Here is a 27156-nt window from a genome sequence, read left to right as displayed (position 1 = left end):
AGCGGAGCATGGCAATAGCCATGAGAGCAGCGTTAAACACTGCACCCTCTGTCCTGGAAAAACAGTATCTGGGAGCTGAGGAGTCTTGGAAAACAATGTTGCAGATGACTTTATTTAGTACCTTTTAGAGTATAGCACATCCCACAAGCAAAATGTCAGACCTTTAAGGTAAAGCCCCAAAGATTTTCATTGTCGGCCAGATTTGTGACACCATTTATGCTCAGTGTTAACCTTTCAGATCCACTTTAAATGCATCTGAAAAATAACCAGTTGACGTCTTCCTCCATGGTATCAAGTCCAAGCTCTTTCTTTTATGAAAATACGACCTGTACCATTTCTTAAAGATTGATGATCATTGCACATTTCACTGAAGAGGCCGTAAAGTTCTACTATGACAACAATGAATCTAATATTTGCTTGTGCTTCCATCCATCCATCCATTCTTTACTGCTTATCCTTTTCAGGGTCGCGGGGGGCTGGGGCCTATCCCAGCTGTCTTAGGGCGAGAGGCAGGGTACACTCTGGACAGGTCGTCAGTCTGTCGCAGGGCCAACACGTAGACAACCATTTGCACTCGCATTCAACACTCACATTCACAGCTTTGGGCAATTTAGAGTTTCCAATTAACTTATCCCCACTAAGTGCATGTCTTTGGACTGTAGGAGAAAGCCGGAGTACCCCGGGAGAACCAACGCAAACACGGGGAGAACATGCAAACTTCACACAGAAAGACCCCGGCCTGATGGTGGAATTGAACTATGGACTTGTACTTATTTTCTTAAAATAACAGATTCAACCACTGTCAGCAGTGGCGGTTCGTCAACAGAGGGTGCTAGGGCCGTAAAAATATTACCAGGAACAAAATCTAAAACAACATACATTAAATACATACGTACAGTTTCCTCATATAACATGTGTTGTTGCCTGCAGGCGCTGACCAAATTCCATTTGGGAGTTTTTCAGTCACATTTGGCTACCTGCCTTGTTTAAGAATTTGATTGGACAGTTTGGTGTCATACACATACATGTCTTGAAGAGTACTCTATTTGAACACAGAGAGGTTCTCATATGCTGCTTTAAGAGCATATGAGACTCAGGTGACCCACAAGTATCTACACAGTGTAAATATTTGTGTTTTTAAAGTTATAAAATATAGATATTAAAGTTTTAGTGTTTTTTTCCTGATCTGTAAGATGCTTTACATTATTTGACCCATCGGCCCCAATCACTTGTTTTTTTTATTCGGTGTATGTGTCTTTAGGCTTCAGCAGTTAAAGAGTTAAAAAAAATTAATTTGTGTACAAATAAAGCACAAAGGTAAATTCTTGTGTGTCTATGTGTGCATTAAAACATTAAAATATCTCAGCTGCTACCAGAAACTATGACAGCAGTGTTGCTGTCGTTGACTAAATATTGGTTTTCCTTCTTCCACTCCTGATGATGACGATGGTGACTCTCTGTTATCTACAGGTTTGTGCAATCCCATTTATTCCTATCCTTTACACCGCCACAAAATGTTCTTGTGTCTTTTTTTCTGGTCTTCTTCAAAAGGGGAATAATCAAACTACTGCTCATAAAACAGGAAAGTAAACTGCTGTTTTAAAGTTAGAATGCAGTACCATTAATGGAAAAGCCTAAATCATACTTGTCTATTGAATCAAATAAAAAATGAAAGCAATATTATAAGCACTTGATCTACTCTGTCACTATACTGTATAAAACATCAGGAAATTCAACAGAATGGAGACATAAATCTCACAGCAGGCATTTTGCATAACGCGATGCCATGAATGTGCTTGGGTCTGGTATACCGTCTTTCTTCCACATTAACAGCATGTATTTATTAAACACCCACTCACATAGCAAGATAACGGCTTTCCATTAGCTCCTGAAATGGGATACTTGATTTCAAAAATAAGGCTTATATGACTATAAGACTATAATATGACTAAACTGTTTGTGCAACAGCCTGTTAGAGGCTTCAGGAAACAAACTGTTAGTAAAATGAGCTCTAATGAGTGAAAAAAATAAGAGCTAACTGAGGGTATACGTATATACGGCCAATGTTTCACATAATTCCCTCCTGTAAACAAATGTGTGTAGGCAAACGTAGGCAGATAAAAGATTGACCCGTGACGTCTGTTGACGACAGAATTGGTTGACGACCTTGAAAGGTGGGTTATGCACTCTGTCCCGATCATGTTTTGATTGGTTAAACAAATAACAAAGGAAGAAGAGCAAACATCAGCAGGATGTATGGACCCTGGGGGATTTAGGTCAGACTGTCTTTCTTTTTTCGTGATCTTAGAATGAAAGTACAGAAGCTAATATGATGACATAAATGTTTTAAAAAATGTAAATTATATGACAAAGCTATAATGTCACAGTCTTCTTTAATAATCTATACAAAGTAAATTTTTCGATGTCATCATGTCACATGCCAAGACTCCTACTACACTGTGCATAGGATTACACATACTGTATATGTATCCTGCTGTTTGAAAATGGAAACATTAACAAGGTCACTTAATGTTTAAAAAGTCTCATTTTAATGTCCCTAGGGCACCTTCCTCTATGGATACATTGTAAGAGGACACATTAAGAAGAACTGGACATGGCTTTCAAAGAAGGCTCTGACATCAGCCAAAACTAAATTAGTATTGCCACTCACATTTGTTTTGGGCACAGTGCTCTGGTGGGATTTTATATTCCATCTGGACTACAAATCCTCCAGGAAGAGACAGGATGTGTCTGTGGTAAGTAGCAAGAAATAAATGGTTGGCTAACTCTGACATTCCTTACCTCCAGTCTTGACACTTGTCAGCCAACATGTGTTGTATGTTTGCAATAAACTAAATGGTCTAGTGAATAGGCCCTAACTGACAGCTATGCGTACAATTAACTATCTTTAACCTTGTGAGGACTAAGTCATCCATGGTGATGACTTTAACCCTAATCCTTTGCTATCAGAATATTAAATTTTTAAATGCCAGATCTTAGCAGGAATCTGGAAGCTAAGAAATAATCATTCTACCTGTAGCTGACATAGATTAAAAATTGTCTACTTTAAAAACAAAAAGGTTCTGCTTGACTTTCACAAAAAAATAAGGTTAAGGTTAATGTTTGAAAGTAGTGTTAGGGTCAATTCCAACCACAGTGTGTTAAAAAAAAATCAGCATACAAAGCAGTTTGTTTGCCAAGTATCTGTATGGCTTTGAGTGAGAGTCAGTACGAGGCATAAGGCAAAGCAGTTAATCCATCAAATAGGATGAGACTTGCCAGGTTAACTAAAAGCCAACTAAGCTGTCTAAGAAGTGCATTAGAGTCGAGAAGGGTGTTTGTACCAGTGTGACTGTTTGTGTTGGTGGTAGCAGCATGACTGGATGGGAGTTGGAAGAGCTGAGGTTCTTTGCAGTTTTATTAAAGCCCCATTGCACAATTCTCAGAAGGCATCTTTGTTCCCAAATACACTTTTTAAAAAACAAATATGAGTTTTTTAGTATTGTTAGTATCTCAAGAGAGCGTCTAATAATAGAAGTGAGTGCGTCTATACTTGTATTACTCACATTGCAGGGACATGATTATATGCTTATATTGAGGGACCCACGCACGCTCAAAAGTATGTAAATCTGGTTAAGGTTTATGTAAGGTTCAGGCTAGACAAAGTTTAGAGTAAAGGCTAAGTTTACAAGAGTAGTAGTTTTTCAGTTTTTCAGTGTGTGTGTGTTTGTGAAGGGTCAGCTGCTCCTGAAAACTGTTCTTGGAAGTGTATTCCCAACATTTCCAAAAACAAAACAGGTCACAGTTGAATTAATTGTGTGTGTGTGCGTGCGTGCGTGCGTGCGTGCGTGCGTGCGTGTGTGTGTGTGTGTGTGAAGGGAAATAAACCTGTTCAGATCACACAGTGGACTGTTTACATGGCAGGATTAAACTCTCCAGGGGTCTGCTGGTCAGCTGGTGGTGCTAAATCCAGTTACAGCATGAGCACCCAACCCATGATAACACTTTAGAAAGGGTACAAACACTGTATCTAACATATGCATTTAGCAATCATATCAAAGATCCAACTGATACCCACCTAAGACCAAAGTCTCAAACTGTTTACATTTACATGTGAGTACTTGTGATTTTTATTTTGTGTTCTTCCATATGCAAGAAACTTGTCATACAAAGGAAGTATTTATCTATCTCCCGGCCAGTGGTTCTTCGGCGAGAATGCCAGCTCTTTTGAGGGTATTGCCTGTGATCAAAGAAGCACACATTTTACCCATTTCAGTTTTTGGCAGATTGCTAGCGTTACCAGAGGAAATAAATCAATTTGATTAATTAAGTCCATCTGGGGCTTACATAATATGCATATGTGTAGGTGTTTGTGAGTTTGAATGGAGCAGCCGAAACCAATTAGTATGTGGGGCAAAGAAAAGAACCTCTGTAGGCTTCATGTGACTGTTGCAATGAGTAACTGCTCTGAGCTCTGCATTTCCTCAAATACTAGCAGCACTACAGTTCTTGCAGTACAATTTCCAGCAAAATTTTGCTTGAAAAATATCTTGGGACCTGCAGTTAATCACAAACTCCAGTAACTTCTAGCTCATGAAGATACCAGGGCTTCCTGACATTTTTAACAAGCTGTCTATTGATATGAGCAAAGATGTAATCTACATGAGGAAACAGTCTTTACAGGGTGCAGTGTACAGACTTTGTCCTTCATCTCCTTGTTTTTTCTTCTTTCATTACAGGAATTCTCTCTGACTCAGGTATGTGTCAACTGAGAGAGGCTGAAACTCTGGTAAATGAGCCATGGTCCATTCAATTAGCAGGGAAAGAATGTTTAAACTCAAACTGTGATCCTGGTCAGCCTCACGTTAGGTATTTACTGTATCCAGCAGCAGTGGTAGGAAACAGAATACCTTTCAATGAACAGATTCTCGTGTTTCAGAGCAAAAAACTACTAATAACAGGCCCGATTCCACTCAAGTGTCCCATTAAGTCAATAATGTGAAAGTGAAGCAGCTAAATGGAATTGAATAATCATTCATGACATCATTTATAATTACACTTCACTGCTTTGGTGCTGTTGTGGCAATAATTGTAGTAACAGCAGCATCAGTAGTTGCAGCAGTAAAAACACTACAACAACTTTCATGCTGATAGATGTAGCCTGGTAGTAGAATTAGTAAGTATAAGCAAAAGCAGTAATAGCAGCACCGGTAGTTGTATTTGTGAAAACAGCCATAAGAACAGTAATCCCAGTTGTCCCAATCTGGGGGTGTTCTTTGATGGCAGCTTCTTCCAGCTCAGGGCACTTGCAAAGCTTAAGAATGTTTTGTCGCCTGCTGCAGGAAAGTAATTCATGCATTTATTACACCAGGCTTGACTACTGGATTAGTCTGTATTTAGGTATCAGCCAGGCTCTGCTCTCTCGTCATCACCTTGTTCAGAATGCTGCAGCCCGACTCTTGACAGGCACACGCAAACATGACCATATTACCCCGGTGTTGGCTCATTTACATTGGCTTCCAGTACATTCTAGAATTGATTTTAAGATTTTATTTCTTGCTTTTAAGTCTCTAAATGGATTAGCTCTCTCTTACCTCTCTGATCTTTTAGCTAAACATACTCCAAACAGAACTCTAAGGTCAGCTGATAACGTTCTTCTGATCGTTCCTAGAAGCAGACTAAAACACAGAGGAGACTGGGCCTTTGCAATTGTTGTGCCTAAACCTCAGAACAGTTTGCCTCTTCAAATGAGGACCTCTCCAACACTCAGCATTTTTAAAACCCGCCTGAAGATGCATCTTTACTTGCTAGCTTTTAATTGTGACGGAGTTGTTTAGCTTCTTGTCTTATCTTCTATTTGTGTGTTTGTTTATTTATTATTTACTTTTTCTCTTTGTACAGCACTTTGGTCAACCTGTGTTGTTTGCTTATGAATAAATAGATTGATTGGTTGATTGATTCATTGATTGGTCCCTGTGCTGCTGTACCATTTGAAGTAACAAAGGCAATAATAGCAGTGTTAGCAGTAGAAATACAGCAAAGACAAAGGTGTAGCATTAGCATCGCCAAGGAGTATTGAACCTGTATCCTCTCTATGGCCAGTGAGGAAAACTTCTCTGATAAATCTGCATTTATACAGAAGTCTATCAGCAAACAAGCTGACCACTCACTATCATCTCAGTCAACTTTTTTTTTTATGGCTTTATGATCTAAATTGACCACTCCAACCTCATCTTTACCATTGGCTACCATTACTGGAGGCTGTAACATTAGTAATGACATTAGCAATGAAAGCCTTCTTCTTATACGGGCTATCTGCTTCCATCTCATCCTGTTCCTAGCATCCTCTTCTATCTCACCAACCCTCTGTAGTCATAATATTAGTAATGAGAATAGCAGTCTAGCGATGGTACGAGGCATAGTTCAGGTAGTAGCAATCATAATTATACTAGTTCCAATATTAGTAGTCATAGTAGCTTAAAAGCAGTGCTAGTTGTCACACTAGTAACAGCAGCAGTAATAATGGTTCAGATCAGTTCTATTCAGTTGTGTTTATGTCGCACCAAATCACAACAGTAAAAACTCTACAACAGCAACAACAATAATAATAATAATAATAATAATAAATATGACAAACATATGATATTTATATGATGTCAGCCTAACTTTAATAATTGTACTGCACTGTATTGTTTCTAATGATTTCCTGCACTGAGACTGTAGATGCAAATTAGCTCCATGGCAAACTCTAATTCAACAGTTGTGTTGCACCTGGTGCCTAGGAAACAAACTAGAACATTTAACTAAACAATAACAATTTTGTACTAGAACAAAATAGCAGTGCCACGAGTGTCAGTAGCAGTTTCAGCAGCAGCAGTGGCACTGGAAGTGCTCAACGGGAGTCATGCACACAACGAACCTCCTCAGTGTGGCATTGTGTGTGTGTTTTTATACATCATAATAGCCAGTGACTGTGCTGCATGCAAGTACACACTGAAACACTTCTAATGTTTACAAGCAGGCTGAAAGTGGATCATTTATCCAAACACTGAACGGTAATCTAACCTACGCAGGCAAATCAAATTAGGCTGTAGCCAGTAAAGTTCCTTCAGCCCTGTGGAGGTGTTTATATGAGGTCTGCTCAGCTGGAGTGAAAGCAAAACTTCTCTTACTGATGTCATTAGGCAGCATGTAAACACGCTCACTTGCCTGCTCAATAGCTCCCTCATTCACTCAGTCACTTGGCCACTTATCCAGACATGGTCATCTGTAAAAAGCGAAAATCTCAGCTTGCTTTCTAGGCAGCAGCTGCTGATGCTTTTCCCTTCAGGAAAATTGGGCTGTTACTTTTTAGCAGCTTTAATACCCTAATTTATGATTTATCATGTGTCAGCCTCAAACACAGTCTCTATGGTAATGTCGTGTAAAAGCTATTTATTTCTACACAATAAGTGATACAGGAAAGAAAATACATGCAGCTCTGACTGAGAATATTATAGACACTTCTTGTTGCAGGGTTTCAGTGAACACACATGGCACACTCCCTGGAAGGGCAATGGAAATATTACCAGTTGCCAAATGCAAATGAAGCACATCAACACAATGTTGAAAATGACTTGCGCCTTCAATAGCCTCAAGAGCAGTTGCTAAGATATGAAAGTGATTTTATGATCGAGCCTCATTGGCACACATGTTCTCTCTTTCCTTTACTCACACTTTCTTTCCACTGACGCCAAGCCCTAGGGCCGGCCTCCCGTCATCGAAGGCCAATTACCGTGCGCCGAGCAGACGAGCCTTCGTGAGCCCTGATTTCACTGGTATAACATGCCGAACTTCGATCACGTGACGGTTAAACGAACCAACGACTACTCTAGAGAGAGAGGGAGAGAGATCTTGTGAGAGCTGTATGAGAGAGAGAGTGTGCGAAGACAGTGCGGTGGAGTTCTATTGCCATTACGCACTATTACGCACGGACTTCCAGGAGAGAAGCGCTCAGCTTTAAAGGAGCGGGGTTTGGATTGCTTGCATATACAGGTGAGTGTGTTGGCGATTTGCTAAAAGATACTTGTTTATATGTGACTGTGTGTCTTCTGTTGATCCGTGTTGTGTGCAGTGAAGCGTGGCTCTGATGAAAGACATGCATGCACGCAAAGCTGTTACCGGATGATACGTAGAAATATTTAGCGAATTGGCGCAGTATTACAAAAAAAGAAAAAAAAGTAATCCCGTGCCTGTGATCGGAGGAGCTGTCAGCCTGCAGCGTTAAACATGCCGTGAATTCCGAAGTAACCTCCACACCTAACTAAGCACGCAGCATGGTTAAGAGCAGGAGAGCACCATGCTGTCAAAATTCTTGTTTGATGTTTAATGGCTGCTGGGTTACTCTAGGGCAGATCGTTTAGACGTGGCCAAACCTATCTCTTCCAAACCCCTTTTTCTCCCCCCTCCCATAAGGTATCACGTAGAAGCAGCAGCTGCAGAACACCAGACCCTCAATGTCATATGATGTTACCTTGTTCTGGCCTGAGATCATACATTAGATAAAAGTTCGTGTGTGTGTGTGTGTGTGTGTGTGTGTGTGTGTGTGTGTGCATAACAAAAACATTTTTTTGTTTTATTTTTTTTCTTAGGATCTCTGCACTTGAAAACTTTTTAAAAAATTTTATTCTTTTACAGAAGAGGGCGCACTATCATTTTGTCTCTAGTCCCGTTTTCATGCAGCCTTTTGAGGTTTTAAAGGGGGATTTCAGAGTTGCGTTTAATCATCATAAGCCACTCACTGCATGTAAGTGGATTTGTGTCTAGTGTGTTTTTTTTTTTTTTAATCCACGTAAATGTAGATGTGGTGCATTGTTTTTCTGGCATAAAAATAGGCACTAAATCCCTCACTCTTCCTGCAGTGGCACCGATTGACTCCAAAACTGCAGAAAGCTTTTGGGCTCTAGCTTTACATTACACAGGAAATCATTCCTGCCCGTGGCCATCTCCCTATACAACTCATCCACTTAACACACTGTATACTGCAATAGCTACACCCTTTTGCACACGCTCTTCCTCTTATTCAGCTATTTATCAATAAGTGACTTATATGTATATAAGTCATGTATATATTATATATATTGTGTCTATTTCTTACTTAGTGCATTGTCTGTCTTGTTAATGTTTATACCTAGCACTGTAACCAAAATAATTTCCCCTAGGGATCAATAAAGTATTCTGATTCTGATTTAATGTCGAATATCTGCCGTATTGAAAATCTTATTGATACAAAATTTCAATTGGTGTCCTCTTTGAGACAAAACCTCTGCAAAGGACCACAGGTAGAAAAACACATTTAATGACCATATGGCTTTAATGTTAGAAGAAACCGGAAACCCAAACTCCACATGGTCAACTTGAAGTCTGAACCAGCAGCTGCAGCATCCACGCTCCCGCACACATGCACAGTCTTTAAATTCCACTTCTTTCACACATGATTGACTTTCCTTTTGAAGTGCCATCAGCTGCAAACCTCTTGAACAGGCAGCAGGTAGAAACCACAAAGAATAGGAGATCATTCTCAGTCTGTTAGTGCTGGTTTACTTATTTGTTATTTTTTCTTGTTAAAAAATTAACCTCATAGACAACATTGCTGTGTTTGTGTCACGCTGGAACTTTTTAGGATTAACCATCACCCAGGAACACAAGCCTGTTAAAAGTTCCATTTCATTAAAATTGAACACAGTCTGAGCAGCTGCCACTAGATGAGGATTGTGGAGAATCTCTTTCAATTTCATACCTAATAAACGTAATCATTTGTGTTTTGTAGGAACAAGAAACACGCTTGAACGTTCACAACAGCCCGATCTTCAGAGCAGAGAGAAGCAAAGCCAGCTGCCATTCATCCGCACAGGAATGGTTGATCACTTACCATTTGGTGAGGAGACCTTCCTGTATTACACCGGCTCCCCAAAGTCTGACTATAGCTGCCTGTATTGCCACACTAATGGTGGCATCATGGTGACTGACGCGTGTACCTACCACCACCACCACCACCTGTACCAAGGAGTGACTCTCTCCTCCTCTCCTCGGCTCTCTGAGGACGACCTCAGTGACTCCTCCAGCCCTCGTTCGTCCCTCTGCTCCAGTCCCGAGTCCTCGTCCCCAGTGTCACGACATGTCCTAAGCTCCAGCTACAAAAGCAGGAGCAGCAGGAGCAGTGGGAGCTGCAGCTCCTCGGGAGGAGAGAGTCAAGACAGCCTGCTAGACCTCCTGCTGTCTCAGGCCTCCCACACCACCTCATTAAGTTCTAACACCAGCAACAGCAGCAACACTCTTTCATCCTCTCTGTGCCTGTCCTCTCCACCTTCCTCCACATCTTCTTCTCCTACTGTTCCCATTTTACCTACGGGGCTGGCTTGGGAGCAACAGCTGAGTGTTCTGCAGCAGCAGGCCAAAGAGGATTCTTACGAGTTCCCAGTCTTCCTCGATGAGTTGCAGGATCCTGCGGCATTCCTGTTTCAGCCCACTCTAGAGGAGATTGAGGAGTTCCTAGAGGAAAACATGGTTGTGGCAGTAGAAAAAGAAGAGGAAAGGTGCGATGAGATGATGTCCCCAACATCAGAGGATGTAGATGCAGAAAATTCAAGGACATTAGCAGGAGAACTAGTGTCACAGAACTCGGATCAAACTGTGCCTGTGGCTCATTCTCCATTCTCCTCCCACACAGAGACCAAACATGCACCATGTGCATCAGACATGGACAGCTCATCATCATCGGTAGATGCTAGCTGTGTAACTAGCTCTGCCACCAGCCATGCAGAAGGGATCAAACAGGAGGAGTCTGGATCACTGCCTTCCTCATCCGAAAGTTCCAGCTCTGCTTCTCATGTGCCTGTCATCCTACAAATCCAGCCTATACAGATCAAACAAGAACCAAACTCCAGCGCCATTTCAGAATCTGACACACAGAATCCTGAGAAATCCCAGTCCCAACAAACCCTGGCCCCAACTGACATAAAAATAGCTCAGCTCCTGGTTAACATTCAGGGGCAGACTTTTGCCTTAGTGCCTCAGCTGCTTTCTTCAGCTAACGTCGCGAGCTCAAGCAAAGCCGGGATCACCACTTCGTCCAAATTTGTCCGGATCGCGCCGGTGCCCATCGCAGCTAAACCCACAGGGCTTGTGGAAGGTGGGTTAGGTGGCAGTTCGGCTACAGGGGTGCTTTCTGGAGGTCAGAGGTACCAGAAGAATGCAGTCGCAGACCTTATTAAGATGCACAAGTGCTCTTTTCCTGGCTGTAATAAGATGTACTCCAAGAGCAGCCACCTTAAAGCCCATCTGAGGAGGCATACGGGGGAGAAGCCATTTGCCTGCACATGGCCTGGCTGTGGATGGAGGTGAGTGGGACCAAATGTTTTTATAGTAAAGCTGGTATGACTTCAAATGAAGTGAAGAGCAAGCCAGCTTCACATGACACACATTCAGTTGCTTTAGCCTCTTATAACATCCACCAGGTAACCAGCAACCCACCTAGGGTTAAGAGTAGGGAGTGAGTTAGGTCATGCCCCCCCCCCTTTAAAGAATTTTCATCTATTTGGATCACCCAAATGGAAAAGAAATCATGTAATGTCAAAATGAATGTATTAAAGTTCATTTGTAAAATTTCCTATTTAGCATGTGGTTAACCAGTTACATGGTGGATACTAAGAGGTTTAATGTTGCATATAAATCCGTATCTACACTACAGAGATTACAATAACCAGGATTATCGACTTCCACTCTATAGGATACTTGAATACTGTGTACAGACTTTAATGAGGTACCACAGTGCTACACATTAATGTGTCATGTAATGAAGAATACTCTACTGTCAGGTTAATACTGATAAGAAGTGATACTCTAGGAAATGTAATCCATCGAGTGCAGCAGCATTAAGCTGTCTTATTGTCCTTTTTGACTTCTGAAATATGCTAGAAGGGTTTTTTTGCTTCTTGGAGGAAGAGCAAATTGTTCCACATCCTTTATCTGTCTTTGAGGCATCTTTGATGTCCCCACGTCATCTGAAAGAACCAAAGATATCATTTTACAAGAGAGTGAAAACTTTAACAAGGGTATAAATGTATGTTAAATGCACAGAGAGAGGATTCAGGAACCTCTGTTTGATTAGTTTATGGATGGGAGTGAACGGAGGAATGGGTCATTGTCAGGGAAGCTGCACTCAAGGCTTTTTTAGAAGGTTACAATTTGTTCTTTTCTACATGTTGGTTGTATCCCGGCTATCTGTGTGTTTTTCTACCGTGGTAAAATTGCAGATTAGATAGAGTGCCTTTTGAAGCTGTCTGCATGCAGACTTTGTCCCCTGTTAGTTATTCCATTTGTTTGCTCACTGTCTGCAACCACTTTACTCCTGTTCTCGCAGCAGAGCATTAGTGCAGAATCAAGTTTAAAGTTATCAGTGTAGGATACAAGGTAAAAGTCTAATTTGCTGCAAACTGAGTAGCTTTTCCATGTTTAAATCATGGACTAGATTTGAATAAGAAATCCTTACTTGAACTCTTTGATCTTTGGTGCAGTGGTCATTTATTTCAGTCGTTGCCCAAGAGTGTGCATATAGAGCCTTATAGACAAAGGCCAGCCTACATTAGGGCAAGCATTGGTAACATTAAAATAACTCTGCTAAGGATTTGAAGTAAAGGGTAGATTTAAATTTAGGTTAAAGTTAGAGTGAAAAGGTTAATGTGTTTTTGTCATGGAGTGATATGTTGGATATGGTGGTCCAGCTCAGCAGTTGTCCGGTGCAGAGTTACACCTGCAATCAGCACACACTGTGAGGAGGCCGTGCTACAACTATAACCATTAAAAAAACATGTCAGACATTTTTTAACAACATTATGGATGGACAAACATCCAGGTATTTCTATATCAAGTTATTGTGATCTGTCACTTGTTATGTATGTAATGATCTCTTTTTTGGAGTCTAAGACATACTTTTTCCATGTTTTCCATGCTATAGGAACTTGTCCTTTGGTAACCTGTATCATTCCATCAAGCTTGCTGATGAAGGACAGATGAGATGAGTGATACGACTCTCATGTCTTGGCTTTATAGGGAGGTTTTAAGGCATCCAGGGGAAACTTGATGAGGTCACTGGACCCGAGCACTCACTGGAAAGCAACAGTTACAGCTTGTGGATGTTAGTTTTCTGCTTTTTCCTCAGACCAAACAGATGAGATCAAAAGCACTTTTATTAGTAATCTTGAAAAGGTGCACTTGGCTAGCTCTGCCCTCCTTTTCAAATTTTAATGCTAAGCTAAGCTAACTTCTGATCTGAAGCCCAAAATGAATTTGTATCGAGCTTTGTTTTGCTGCATTGCTGTGTTATTGTTATCAGTGGCAGACATATGGACGTAATGCATGTAATCAGTTTGCAGATCACTTGAAACTGGGGATACCAACGTGTTAGTTTTGTAGTTCAAGTAATCGGTTATTTAGTTACTCTTTACAATAATCAATGTGATGCTGTTAAAAATTTCTTCACATTTTTCCTCCTTGTGACTAAAAAGAAAATCTCAGGAATGTTTCCAATCATACTGTTGATTCAGTGAGCGTGATCAGGTGCTAAGACAGCTGAGTGCATGTTAAAGTAGGACATGCAAGCTAAGCACTCACCACGACTATGCTAGTGGCAGTGAGGTCCACCGAAGAGGAGAAAGATGCAGGTGCTACAGCTCAGAAACCAGCTAGGTGTTAGATGGAGTTCTTATTTCAGGGAAATTAATGAGCTTGTTATGTGGTGGAGAAAACTCTGCTGATACTTATTTAAACTTTAGATCTTTTTGTTTGGATTACGAGTGTATTTTGACAGAGTGTGGCAACATTAGCCATGTTTTTCGATTGGTCAGGTGTAATGGTGCACTCACTTTCATTTATGACTGGATTTAATCTGTATTGTCAGGAAATGCAAACACTGAGTACTACATGTTTCTTTAAGTGATCCTAAATGTTCTTTCAAAACTTCATCTCCAACGTCTTTACGTGACAGCAGCAGCAATTTACTATATTATAAAGTTACCTCTTCCACACTCCTCTCCCTCTGAGTCAGGAAATGGACGTGAAGTAAGAAGTCAGGCTCCCTGTACCCTCTGTAACCTTAGAGTAGATCCATGTGTTGGCTCCTCTGAAGTAGACAGGAGAGGTATTTCACTGGCTGGATTCCCACATATAACTCAGTCAACATTATATTCCTTCCTTTGCCAAACGGTTTTCCTTTTTAAAGCTTTTTGGAATTTTTTTCCCCTCTTGTGACCATCTGGTCACATGTAAACACTTAAATTAGCACATACATACAAGCAACACACGCACACACACCCATACACGCACACAAACATGGAGCATTTTCATCTCCGGCCTGCACTGAGGCTCTCATGTGAGGATTGTGTTGAGAATCTGGGCTGGAACCCAAAGTTTGCTGTAAAAACACTCCAGCGTGTGCGTGCTCGGCATCTGTCATCAGGGCTGTGGCTTGTTGTCTTTGTCAGCTGATGCATTCATCATTACAACAAAACAATGTTGGGTGGTGACGGGGCTGTCACAGTCAAACTTAGCCTCAGATTTGGACACTTAGAGCTCAAAAGAGAGACAAAGGGAAAGGAAGAGAGGGTGCTTAGTTTATGATCCATCACTCACGAAGGGTTGTTGATCTGGCGGGGACCACAGTGGATGGAAAGTTGCTGCTATTCAGCTAGATAAAAAGATAATATCTATTTTGCAAAAATCCTTCAGAAGAGTTTCATGGCCTTTGTGTTGGTTAACATGTAGTAGGCATACCTATACCTATATATATGCCAGCATCTGTGTTACTGTTTGTTACCGCCACACCTTTTAGGCTGTTTTCTTTGAATGCTGCTTTGGCGGAAGATCTAAGTTCAGGGACAAGTTAGAACAAGACCTGCGTGTGTTTCCCACAGGGCCCACGCTGTTATGTATACTATGTGTTGTGCAGCTCCACGCCAAGCTGCCCCAAGGACTTGAGGCACAAAAGCCACAATCCTCAGTGAAAAGCACAAACTCACGTAATCAAGAAAATTGCCCCTAATCCCAACCTGTAGCACTTATGAACTCGCTGAACTCACTGAGCTTGAGGACACTCTCTCTCTCTGTCCACAATCTGTGACATGTAAGCTGAGAAAAAGTGACATTGCTAAAATTGTAGACAAAGAACTATAGCAAGAATGGGCATGAGGTGGCAAGAGAGAGAAGGTGGGGTGACAAAAGAGAACAGGCGTTACGCCAAAGAACATACATGTGAGGAGAGTGAGGTTGAGTAATTGCATAACTCCTGCATGAATGTTCTCTTGAAAGATCTTTCTGGCTACAGTACATTATGCTATAGTTCTTATAGGCTCAGCCCAAATTTAGTCGTAGAGTACACATGTATGGGTTCTACCATGCCCAAGCTTGTAGCTGATATAGTAATGCTTTAGGGTTTAATGCTTGCATTCACATCATCCAGCAATTACCAAGAGTGTAGTCGCATAAAGAAGAGAACGTAAAGACATGGATCAGTATTTATTTCTGTTTACTTGACATGTTCTTGAGGTAGGGAGAACTAGGTTAAAAAAATCCCACTAATCCCTTCAACACAAAGGTAAAAGACTTCAGTAGACAGTCTATCACAAAATTAATGTTATTCAAGGCTCCAATAAGCCATAACTGTCTGTTAACAAAACTGAATGACTGTGTGAAATGTAAAGAGGTACATGAGGGTGTCAAATGAAAAGAAACCTGTCATAGAAGTTTCCATTGGCTCGTTATCCAAACTACAACTCTTTCCTTATTTTGCTCTGCTGTGTCTTCTACTGTAGTTGTGCAACAAACAGATGAGCTTGTTAGCTTTATAAAATGGCATTTTATAACTGCATTCAGGGCTACAAAGAGATGAGCAAATCATCCCTAGCTGTAGTATATACTGTAGTAAACATTGTGTTTGTGTAAGAGAGCTAGAAAGACACCTTTCATTTGCCTCTTTTCTGTCGCTCAGTTAACTTTTCAAACAGCCTGCAACAAAAAGTGTTTTTCACACATTTGGAGAGCTTTGCAACTTGATATCAGTAACTGCATTTTGTTTTACCTAAAGGTCCTTTGTAACATGGTTAGACAATAACTGGTGAATGTCATAACTTTTAGTGTCAGCCCCATGTGCTGCCCCCAACAGACCATAAAGCAAATAGTTATATGGTGCGGTTTTACTGAATACAGTCACAAAAAAGAAAGTACACCCCAGTATTCACTAGCGTGCACAAACACCTTTAACAGCAATGTATGATAATGTGTGACTTCATCATTATTATTGTTACTGTGGGGGAATCTGGTCTGACTCTTCGTTGCTTCAGTCCATTGAGGTTTGCAGGCGTTCGTTCATGCACAGCTCTCTTAAGGTCAGCATGTCAGTCATGTTGAGATCCACACATGACTGGGCCATTGTAGCACCTTGATTCTTTTCCTTTACAACAAAAGGATCATTGTCCTGATCCATGATCCAGTTTAGGCCAAGCTTTAGCTGTCAGACTGATGGCCTTACATTTGACTCTGGAATACTAGAAGTCCAAACCTCCGGCTCGGCAGTTGGTATGAGCTGTGTTTGCTGAAATGTTGTTTTTCTAGTTGTTTGGTTGCATTTTTTGCATTTTTTTCCAGACACGGTGATGTGCATTATGGCCTGACATCTCCACTGTGGTTTCATCTGTGCAAAGGATATTGTTTCAAAAGTCTTGTGGTTTACTCAAATGCAGCTTTATAGAGAAAAGGCTTTCTCCTGGCAACCTTTCCAATTGTAGTGTCATGAAGTTTAACATTAAACATGCTAACCAAGGCCTGTAAAGTCTGAGCTGTAGCTTTTAGGCTTTTTGCAGGTACTCTGAGCACTGGATGATCTGACCTTGCAGTGAATTTGCTGGGAAGTCCATTCCTGGAAAGATTGGCACCTGTCCTGAATGTTTTCACTTGTGACCAGTCTTTCTCTTTTTAGAGTGGTAGGATTCAGATTGTTTGGAAAATGGCCACAAATGGCCAACACTTTCTAGATTCACTGTCAGCAACAGATGCTTTTTTAAAGATCATTGCAGACAGGTTAGCTAAAACATTTCTCGCTATTGTGTCACCTTGGCACCTGCCTCCTACTTACCATCTTAAAGTCTCTGAAAGCTGTAAGGGTGTACTTGGCAAATATTCTACCTGCTCAGGACAAACATGTTAGCATTGCCACCTTTGAGCATATTGGCTCATTGTGTCTCACATAATAGCTATTATGGCTGCAGACTCTTTTGTTACACTGGGGACTGATTATCTGTACTTTCTGGAGTATTATATGAGATTATGTGGGACTTGCAATAGAGAAAGAGCTCCATATCAACAACATGAGTCGTCTTGTTTTGTTTTAAGATTCTTGCTGTCTCAGATGCCACTGCTTAGCTTTGTAAGCTCTGTCATTTACCTTCTTTTTATGACTGGCCTATTAAAATGATGAATAGGCCAGTTGTGTAATACATGTCTACAGTGGAAATGGTTTGAAATAACTGTGAGTGACATCTTTACATCTCTGAATTATCGCCTTCATGTCTACAGCCTGCCTCTGCTCCTGGAAATGTGCTAGAAAATCAATCTGTGTTGCAGATTGTTCAAATCTTAACAGCTTTACTAATATATACGGAACCAAATCAAGGTATAAAGGCACTGCTCTGTCATCCACTTAACCCTTCACTGACTTGATACCCAAGCTGGCCAAAGCCCATAGAAACCACAGCGGAGCAGGCCAGGAATAGACTGGGTTTGGATTTACAGTGCTCATGTGTTAAGCTAAATATGGGATGGCTCTTTAACTTCAAGTCGCAGGGCAATACTCACATCTATCAGATTACCCTGAAATAAAAAAGGCTGGCATGGCTTTTATATCATTTGGCAGCTTAAAGCGTGACTACATTAGTTTGTTTTTAGTTTGTTTTTAATATATATATATATATATATATATATATATATATATAACAATAGCTGTGTACAAACAGATCACATTACTGATAGTAATAATAAAATGGAACATTTGGAAGCACTAATGGGAAATTATTATAGCCAAATGTTTTTAATGTACAGTAAAATTTGATTAATTTGTTAACCACATGCTGGGGTTCCTTCCAACAGGTTTTCTCGATCGGACGAGCTATCCCGACACCGCCGCTCCCACTCAGGAGTGAAACCATACCAGTGTATAGTCTGTGAGAAGAAGTTTGCTCGCAGTGATCACCTGTCGAAACACCTCAAAGTCCACCGCTTTCCACGAAGCAGCAGGACAGGACGCTCTGCAAATGGACCCCTTTGACCCTGCTCTGGCAGCCTGACAGATATGAGGGAAGGGGAGGGAATGTGACGAAAGACAGAGGAGGGTGGTGGGGTGATAGTCCAGATGCCCTTTAAAGGAGTTTGCGCCGGACTCCTTTTTGCCCAAGTGTGTTTATGTTCAAATACGTGTGCGTGACGTACACTCATGGTACTGTGATAATTTATTGGGTGACGAGGAAAAGACTGTAACGAACTAAAACAGAAAACTGTTACTTGACAAAGCACCCTCACAGGTGGAATAAGCTTCTTGTATATTACAACTTTATTCTCAGATATTTTAGCTAACCTAATTTGGAGAAAGATCTGCTATTTTTTACATGTTGGGGTGTGTGTTATTGCTATGTTCAATCAAAAGCCTTATATCAATAAAAGGTATAACACTGGTGGGTTGGCTACTATTTAAAACTAGGGATGCTATAGCGACTAATTTGCTAGTTGTTTAAACAAAAAAAAAAGGAATCAGATTAGCTGACTTGTCTAAAAGGTAGAAAACAATGAAAACTTAATGGACGAGGTTAAACATTGGCTGTATCTAAGAGCTATGTGAAACTTTCAATCGCGTTCCTCCGTGATCAGATTGCATTTTAAATGTCTCTGACATGTGTGGAATTCTGAGCTGTATGTAATGTTGCACACAGATACAATGATTAGTTTGCCATTAGCTTGCATGCTAGCACAGGTGACATACAACCATTCATTTTCTGCGTCAAAATACTGCTGAACCAAGCTGGTTAGTGGTAATCTGCTTACTTTCCATCTTGCTACCAGGTGTACCAGTCTGTGTAACTGTGTAACTGACTAATATTTCTGGTGCTGACTAGCAATAGCAGTAGGATTTAAACATCTAGTTGACTAGTCACATGCATCCCTGTTTAAAACCTCCACTTTTTATACTCTTCCTGGAGCCAAATGTTTTGAAAAGTAATACTAGCAAAAACTTACTGCTTAATGGCTTGAATTTCATTTGTTGCATAGCAACAAGGGCTAACTGGGCATACTATTAGGAAGTAATGGGGACTATTAAGGTCTTGGTTTAATTCTTTCTCAGTAGATAAAAAGATACACCAACATTCCATTAGCTTTGAATAAGTCTCTTTGTTGCCTTAGAGTCTGTTTCGACCTCAAACACAAGAACAAAGCTCAAGTTGATGTTGAATTACTGCTCACCAACAAATATCATGTAATTTGCACTGATACACATGACATTTTTGGTTGTCTGCCCATACTGAGAATTCTGAGAATTTTGTGTTATCTTACTGCGGTCTGACTCTTTTTGATTCATCTTGTCAAAAAATTACTTATCGTAATAATTGTAAATTTAATGGCCTTTATTGGATCAAAGCTGATGACCCTAAAGCCAAGCTTTAAAACGCTGTCTTTGTTCATCTCATGAAATGTCACAACTTCTGTTTAATGATTTTGTTATACCATATCAGTTATTACTTAATGTGACTTTCTTTACTTTATGTCACTGCTGTCATATGATACAAGATGGTAAATCTGCTGGCATCAATGTGAATCTTTTGTCTTGCCCCAGATTTTTTGAACATCTGAAATTAAATGAAATCATTACCTGTCAAATTGAGTTTGTCTATTTGGTAGCCAGTTATTAAGGCTAGTACCAAGGACACCAAAGTAAAAAGATTAAAGATAAGCTATGTTGTTTTTGCTAAAGAACTGGCCAATGCTGTCACATGTTGCAATGACAGGATCACAGTACATATGAAAATTATAAGTACCTTCAATCGTTTATCATAGTGCATAGCGTAAATGATGTACAATTACAAAACAGTAACTAGCATTATAAAATGTTAGCTAACATCAGCTAGTGTTAGCTAACTTGTATTAGCTAATAGTGACCAACTGCAACAGAGGCAAAATACCCAAGTACGTATTGCATTTTTAAAATCAGTGCTTTATCACTGAAGACTTAATTTGTAAGAGAATAAATTGTTAATTAATTAATGTATGAAATATTTTGGATCTTGCTTAAAGAGGCATCAAATAGATATTGTCCTACTTTTCTCCACAGATTAAAACTTAAAAGAGCTCAGTTAACTTTCCATTGAGAGTGGAAAATTAGTGTCATTGCAACATCAAATGCCACATCTAAAGGGAAATCTTCATGAGTAAGTTTTCTTACTTTGGTTGTGCCCAAACATGAATTTACAGCACATTTTTCAGAATATATACCATTTTCAAAAGCATTCAAGAAACACTATTGCTGGTCTTGAACATATCAATTCTTCTAAAAGAGGTATTGTACTGTAAGGAAGCAGTGACTGTTAAGCTTTTTTTTCATATCTCACTTAACTGAGTAGATTGCTTTAATCTCTTATTCTGAATTTCCTTTGAATTAAACCAAATATCATAGGAGGAGCTCAGAGGAAATTTCTGTGCCATAAAGTTGAGAATTATTTGACAAAATTCACAGATTTGAAACAGATTTAAAATGCGGTTTTAAGAAAGACTTTTGTGGTTTTAGAAATTAATGATTTGCTGAAACCTGCAGTGATTGTCAAACCCTTTGTAGTCTTTGGTTTGCCACCAGTGACGCTATATAAAGGAAGTATGTTAACTCAGTCAGCCATTCCTTCCATGCAATTAGAAGAAACACTTTTCTGAAAGAGTGTCGTACGTGATCCCGTGAATGTATGTAAATACTTTATATTCATCTAAAAGAGAATTGAAATATTCTTCTAGTGATTTCTGTGATTGTGAAAGATTTTTAAAACTGTAAAGAAAGTGTACATAACATGATAATTCAAATATATTGTTTTAAAATTAGTTGACTTAGTGTTTGTGAGGTCTGTACACAACACATACAATATACTTATTACATGTTTCATGATGCATTCTTTGTAAGAAGTCAAAAAAATGCATATCAGCAACAGTTTATTTACATGCACTTGGCTTAACATTGAAAATAAAACAAATTGAAATTACACCTGAGTTGGAAATAAAATTGTCCGTGTGTTATGAAACACTGAAGTCATTTTCAGATGTGTTCTGTACATACCTACAACAAAAAAGCTAAAAATGTTATTTTTTGCTTTTGTTCTACAATGTAAAACATTTACAATAAAAAAACAAACAAACACGACTTGCTTTTACTGTTTAAACAGCCAATAAGTGTTTCATTAGATTTTTTTAATATATTGCTTTCCTGATGTTTTTGCTGAGAGACTTTCAGTCACATGATACAGTAAAAAATGTCAGATTTGGGCCACATTATTTGGGAATGACAAAATGAATTTATTTCTGACTGCATGTGTGCATTTATTTTAAGTGCTTTTAAGAGTAAAGAGTAAAAAGTGTTGACACTATCAATATCTATAGTTGTTGTTTAGTTATAAGATTGATATAGTCTCTAGCTAAGGTTTGCTTATGCCATCTAATATTAGCTGTAAGTGATTGGCTTTACCAAACCTAGGCTTGCTGACTTGAGTGAGTTAATTAATTAATTAAATGTCACTGTAGTAAATTACTACTACAATGTCAGAATACAGCAAGATAACTACTTCTAATAGATAGAGCATAATAGACCAATTAAGCATGAGTTAGATTTACAAGAGTGTATAAGTAATCATCTTTAAATGCCCCAGGAATCAAACTACCAATTAATATATAATCTGGTCTTCCTCCTAAGCTACAGTTAACCCTGTTAAATATATCTCATACTTAAAAAGGACAAAGTGTTGCATATTAACAGAAATATTCTGTATATATTGGACAGACCTTGAAAACTCAGTCAAACATGTCTGGCTCTGAACAAACGCACAAAACCACATACATCCAAAAATAGCCAGTGCCCTATATTTGTCTCATACTTTCTTGTGCACATTTCTGTACAATGGTTACACTACAGTACTGATGTATAGAACTTAGATCAACTGTTTTGGTTCCGAATCATTGCGCTCTTCAATTTTTTGTTTTACTGACAACAGGTGATTCACATATAAAAACCTGTGCTAATGTGCCCAAAACCAAATGATAGGTACAGACAGTGAGCTAAGTGTTAAATAAGTGTGAAGTATCTAGCAACTACAAAGCTAATAATTTACAGCGTTATGTTTGCCAAAGTCCATATAAATAAGCAATAGATCGTATGTAACAGATGTATGCATTTTATTTTTTATGCAGATGTGATCTTTACATTCTTTAATTGATTAAGGTGCTTAAGATGCATTTTGCATCACTAATGTTTTGACACAAATACATTTGACTGACAGTTTCTGGCTGTTAATCACCATTTCAGCAATGTAAAATTTGACTGCTTTTGACTGGAGTTATTATGTGTGTGAAATGAGATTTTGTCCCGCTGGCCTCACTGGTTAATCAATCAATCAATCAATCAATCAATCAATCAATCAATCAATCAATCAATCAATCAATCAAGGCTTTATTCGCCACGTGCAGGTTGCCCTGCAGTGAAATAGGACCCCCCCGACCTTACACACACAACACAGACATCACATGGGGATACAGGTCGGAGATCGGTAGCGTTACAGAAAACAAACACTGAAATGTACATTACAATGGGAAAGTACAAGAGGAAAAAAAGAGACCTCTCCTCATGCTGGGCTCCTGGGAGGACAGCATGAGAACAGGAAACAAAAAAACTCCTATGCACAAAAAAGCACATAAATGTCCACAGCACAACATTATGGAACACGTGACAAGCCACAGGTTCGGGTGAGGGGTGAGGAGTAATCCGAAGCAAACACAGCAGCCATCCTGCCCAGCGCTACCATTCCAGCGCGGGCTCAGACCCGCCGTGTTCCCAGGAGGGAACAAGCATCAAAGGCGTTTGGAAAGGGAAGGGGGATGAGTTTGTGCATCAGTGTATATGTATGTGTGTGCGTGTCCAGAGTTCAGCTGAGACAGTGTCCTTCGCCCTGCTAGGCTAAGTAAACAGTCTTCCAGCCAACCCAGGTGGCCTTGCATGAAATGGGAAGGAACAGACTAAACACAGTCGTTATCAGGGTGTTTTTGTTCAGCTCCAGCCTTTGCGACCGCAGCTGGCGCCAAAAGGGTATCCGCATGAAGTGATGGTGCTTTTTACTTTAGTGCGAACAGCTCATATGAATTTCAAAGCAGTTCTAACAGTCCAACACTGGTCTCTCAATCTCCCGTTGGAGAGCCGTAAGCTTCTCCATGATGTTATCAAACTTGCGCTCTGTGATATTGTCATTCTTGTGCTCAAAGAGCCGATTCTGAGAACTCACGACCACAGTGAGCCTCCCCAACATGTCATCCAATTTGCGCTCAGAGATGTTATTCCGAGTGAGCCCTTCTGAGATGTAATCCACATTGCGCTCAGAGGTCTTATTCTGAGTATTCACGGCAGCCGTAAGCCTCTCCAAGATCTTATCCGTGCTGCACTCAATGATCCCATTTTGAGAAACTCATGCCTCGTCCCATCGTTTCAGTCCCAGCGTGCAGCCTTGTGGGGGTTTGAACAGCCAGTTCCGCTTTCTTAATTCTTCGATAAGTCGGGGCCAAGCCAGCTCCGATCAGCAAGAACCCTGTTACCATGGTTCCGAATAGGTAGATATCTTCAGCACTCAGGCTCACCCAAGCCCAAACTTCTCGTTGAGAAAGGGGTGTCAATTGCATTTAGGGACCAGTTGATCAAATCCATAATTCCTCTTTTAGGTTTTAGAGAACAGACTGTGAAAGAGTGTTCCAGGGAAAAGTAATACAAAAAACACGAGACTAGACAAGGACATAAGAGGCTAAGCAGGGAAGCTAAGGGAGAGGAGGAGAGGAGAAAAGTGCAACCGCCTCCGTCAAGAGCAAGAGCAGTTATGGTTATGGTTATCTATATCAAATTAGCAGGCTAATGTCATAATAAAATGTGTTCTGTTTGCACCTTTTTGCTCAGAACATTGTTGAGCTGCTGTGAAGCTCAAATATTATACTCTATTTCCTTTTTTTTTTTTACCTCTGTACACGTCTCTCCCTTACTGTCTGGAAAGTGCGAGACTGCTACAAGTCTTTTTTGTTTTCAAAAGTCAAAATAGAATCCCACATAGCCAGGATAAAATTCACAAACGTTTAATGACATGCCTTAACATCGTTTCAAGTGCTATATAAGGGTAACTTATTCACATATATAGTTTATAGACATGTTTTTTAACCACATGTAGCTCAGAAAGAGAGATCCAAGAAAGAAAAAAAAGAGAAGCTTCCCGGAAAGTTGCGTAAAAAACCTAAAGCTGGGAGACGTGAGGTATGTCAGTTTAAGATTTGTACCACATGGCAAATTTTCATGGAAATTATACCCCCATCCACTGCTGTTATAGCCAGAGCCTTTCCTTTACTCCCTACCACATAACCCCCCCTGTTTTTCACAACACTTTATAGAATAGATGTTTTCTGGCATGTTTGCTGAGTCACTGTGTAAAAGCGGAGATATAGGTGCTAAAAAAAAAGGTAGCAAAACAAGCTGTGTCTGTGTCTTGTCTGTTCTAGATATAGATCGCGTTGATTTATGAGCTAGCGCAGTCTCTGAGGCATTCTGGGATGCAGCAGGAGGATTTAATTCAACACATCTGGAGCTGAACTAGACCCTGGCTGCTCGTCTGAGATTTAGCACTGAGGCTCCTTTTTCTGTTGATGGCTCCAACATTTTTCTGAAAGAAGAGAAAAAAATTGAAGGTTAGTTAAGTTACTGCATGTCAGGTATACTGAACCATATACAGCTAAGGCTGATTGCTTTAAAATGTTACTCTGAGCATGTAACTAAAGAAAAAGATGAATACAGTGTATGGTATTAAAACAGCACATACAAGCAGAGTAAAAACACACAGCTGCACTCAATTGTGGACTCTGAGAATTTGGATTTCTTACATTTACTGAATGTAGCTTTCTTCAAGGGTTCCCCATTATTAACTCGTTTTAGACACAAATCACTTCAGAGCTCAGATGAGCAAAGGAAGGAACTTAAACGAGTGAGTTTACAAAGAAAGCGGACCAGGCAGTCAGTGAAGATGACCAAGGCTCATCCCATATGAAATCAATCAAATCTGGAAAATATTTCCACATGATTCCTCTCAGCATAAGCTTTTAGGCGCAATAAATTTACTACAGCTAATTAAGCCATGTCGAATTTGAAAGAATACTAATGAAAATCCATTAATAAAAGAACATTTGCCTAGTTAAAGACCCTCAAATATTCTAAATTATATGAGTCCACATGTGTGAGTTGAAATGTTGTGCTTTGTCATTCTTTTTTTCCCACAGGACTTAGCCACATGAAAATTTCAGGGCTGAAAATCAAATTTAAGGACAATTTCTAAAGAGCAACAGGAATGCAGCCTTGTGGTTGAGTCCCTTTCATAAAACCTTATAGCCCAGATTAACCCTTTGAACCTCAGACCGCCTTTAGGTTTCCATTTCCTTCAATTACAGGCTTATGCATGTCATATATTGTTATTATCCGCACAAGCTGGACTACTTGGAAATTCATATTTTAGTTTTCCAGCTGCTATCAATATGCATGAGATGCTCTGAGTAAAGTCAACAAACGTACAAATAAATTATTCACAGATTGGCTCACTGCATTTTCCATTATTGTACTTTCATTTGTGATTCATGTGTACAGTTAGCACCATATACACAACATGTGTAGTCTCTGAGTTAGCTGAGGGGCACACATTAGCTACTTCCACTCCTGTTTGTGTTGTAGTCATGGAAGTACCAACAAAGTGAAGAAAAACTACATTTGATGTTGCATGATCTGAATGAGTGTCCTCTTTATGGCTGGTGTGGTTTGTTTATTGGGCTGTTCTGGTCCAGTACAGCAGACAATTGGTAGTAGAGGGTTGTCAGCTCATCTAGTGGTCTGGTCTAGTCTATGAGCAAGCTAGTCCATGTATTCAGTCCATTAAATTATTTCCACTTTGCTATCTGTTAGTTTGCATATTCAGCACCCCCATCATCCACTCAGTCATGCACTGCATCCAGTGCCGATCATGCTGACCGACTTGTCCCCTATGTTTCATTATATGTCACTTTTAATAAATTACATGTGTTTACAGTAAATTTCCTGCAAGGGCACATTCCTCGATCCAGATTATGGAAAAATAACATGACAACAAGAGCTGTGTGCTCTTATTGTCATCACACAGAGCCAACAGTAGAAAAACTGTTTGACTCATAAGGGTTGCTTGTACATAGTTGACCTGATTTTTATAACCTTTGGCCATGTTTAATGAATTGGACATGCATAAACCATTTGAACAATATTTATGTGGTAGCAAATAAAATAATATTGTCTTAAATATGTCAGTCAAATCTACATTGTTGACCTTTTGCAAATTATTACAGCTTAGTTTACAGTGAAACATTTATCACTGGTGTTGGAACTGGTTTGGCGATCATTTGTTTTGGTGACATCTTTGTTACTGGGACACCTTTTGGCATGGGCCATGCGGCAGTGCATTATCGGGCACATCCCAAATAGAAAGAGATTCAAACTAAACCACAGGTAAAGATTAAATAGTGCCTCTGGATGGTTTAAGTCTGCAGTCCACAACCTTTTTTGTGCCACGGGCCGGTTTATGTCTGACCGGCCTTTAAGGTGTCGCGGATAAGTACAAAAAAATAAAACCAGTACCAAAAAAAAAGAAGATTTATTCATAACACAGGGGAAAAGACCCAGGAAAACTGAGTTAACGATAAAAACGATTAAAAAAATAATGATAAAAACCCTGAAAACCATAAATTTCACACCCGAGCTTCAACTTTCACGGCCCGGTACCAAATGGGTCTTTGGCC

The 27156-nt window shown here is 39.8% G+C and overlaps 1 protein-coding gene across 2 annotated transcripts; it reads left to right on the top strand.

Moving 5' to 3' along the window:
• The first annotated feature begins 7846 nt into the window (after positions 1 to 7846).
• LOC146550500 (Krueppel-like factor 15) lies at positions 7847 to 21475 on the top strand. Of its 2 annotated transcripts, none has more exons than XM_085260155.1 (3): positions 7847 to 8034; positions 9809 to 11378; positions 18175 to 21475. In XM_085260155.1, the coding sequence occupies exons 2-3, from the start codon at positions 9895 to 9897 to the stop codon at positions 18350 to 18352; spliced, it is 1662 nt and encodes a 553-aa protein (XP_085116281.1). In that variant the 5' UTR covers positions 7847 to 8034; positions 9809 to 9894; the 3' UTR covers positions 18353 to 21475. The 2 variants fall into 2 exon arrangements, with proteins under 2 accessions (XP_085116281.1, XP_085116282.1); XM_085260156.1 differs by lacking the exon at positions 7847 to 8034 and adding an exon at positions 8242 to 8785.
• Positions 21476 to 27156: the final 5681 nt, after the last annotated feature.

This window comes from Mchenga conophoros, linkage group LG20 (assembly GCF_057382185.1).
Source record: "Mchenga conophoros isolate Kocher_MC1m ecotype Shallow Benthic linkage group LG20, M_conophoros_male_GT1.1, whole genome shotgun sequence".
NCBI classification, from domain to species: Eukaryota; Metazoa; Chordata; class Actinopteri; order Cichliformes; family Cichlidae; genus Mchenga; species Mchenga conophoros.
This window is presented reverse-complemented; position numbering and strand designations above follow the sequence as displayed.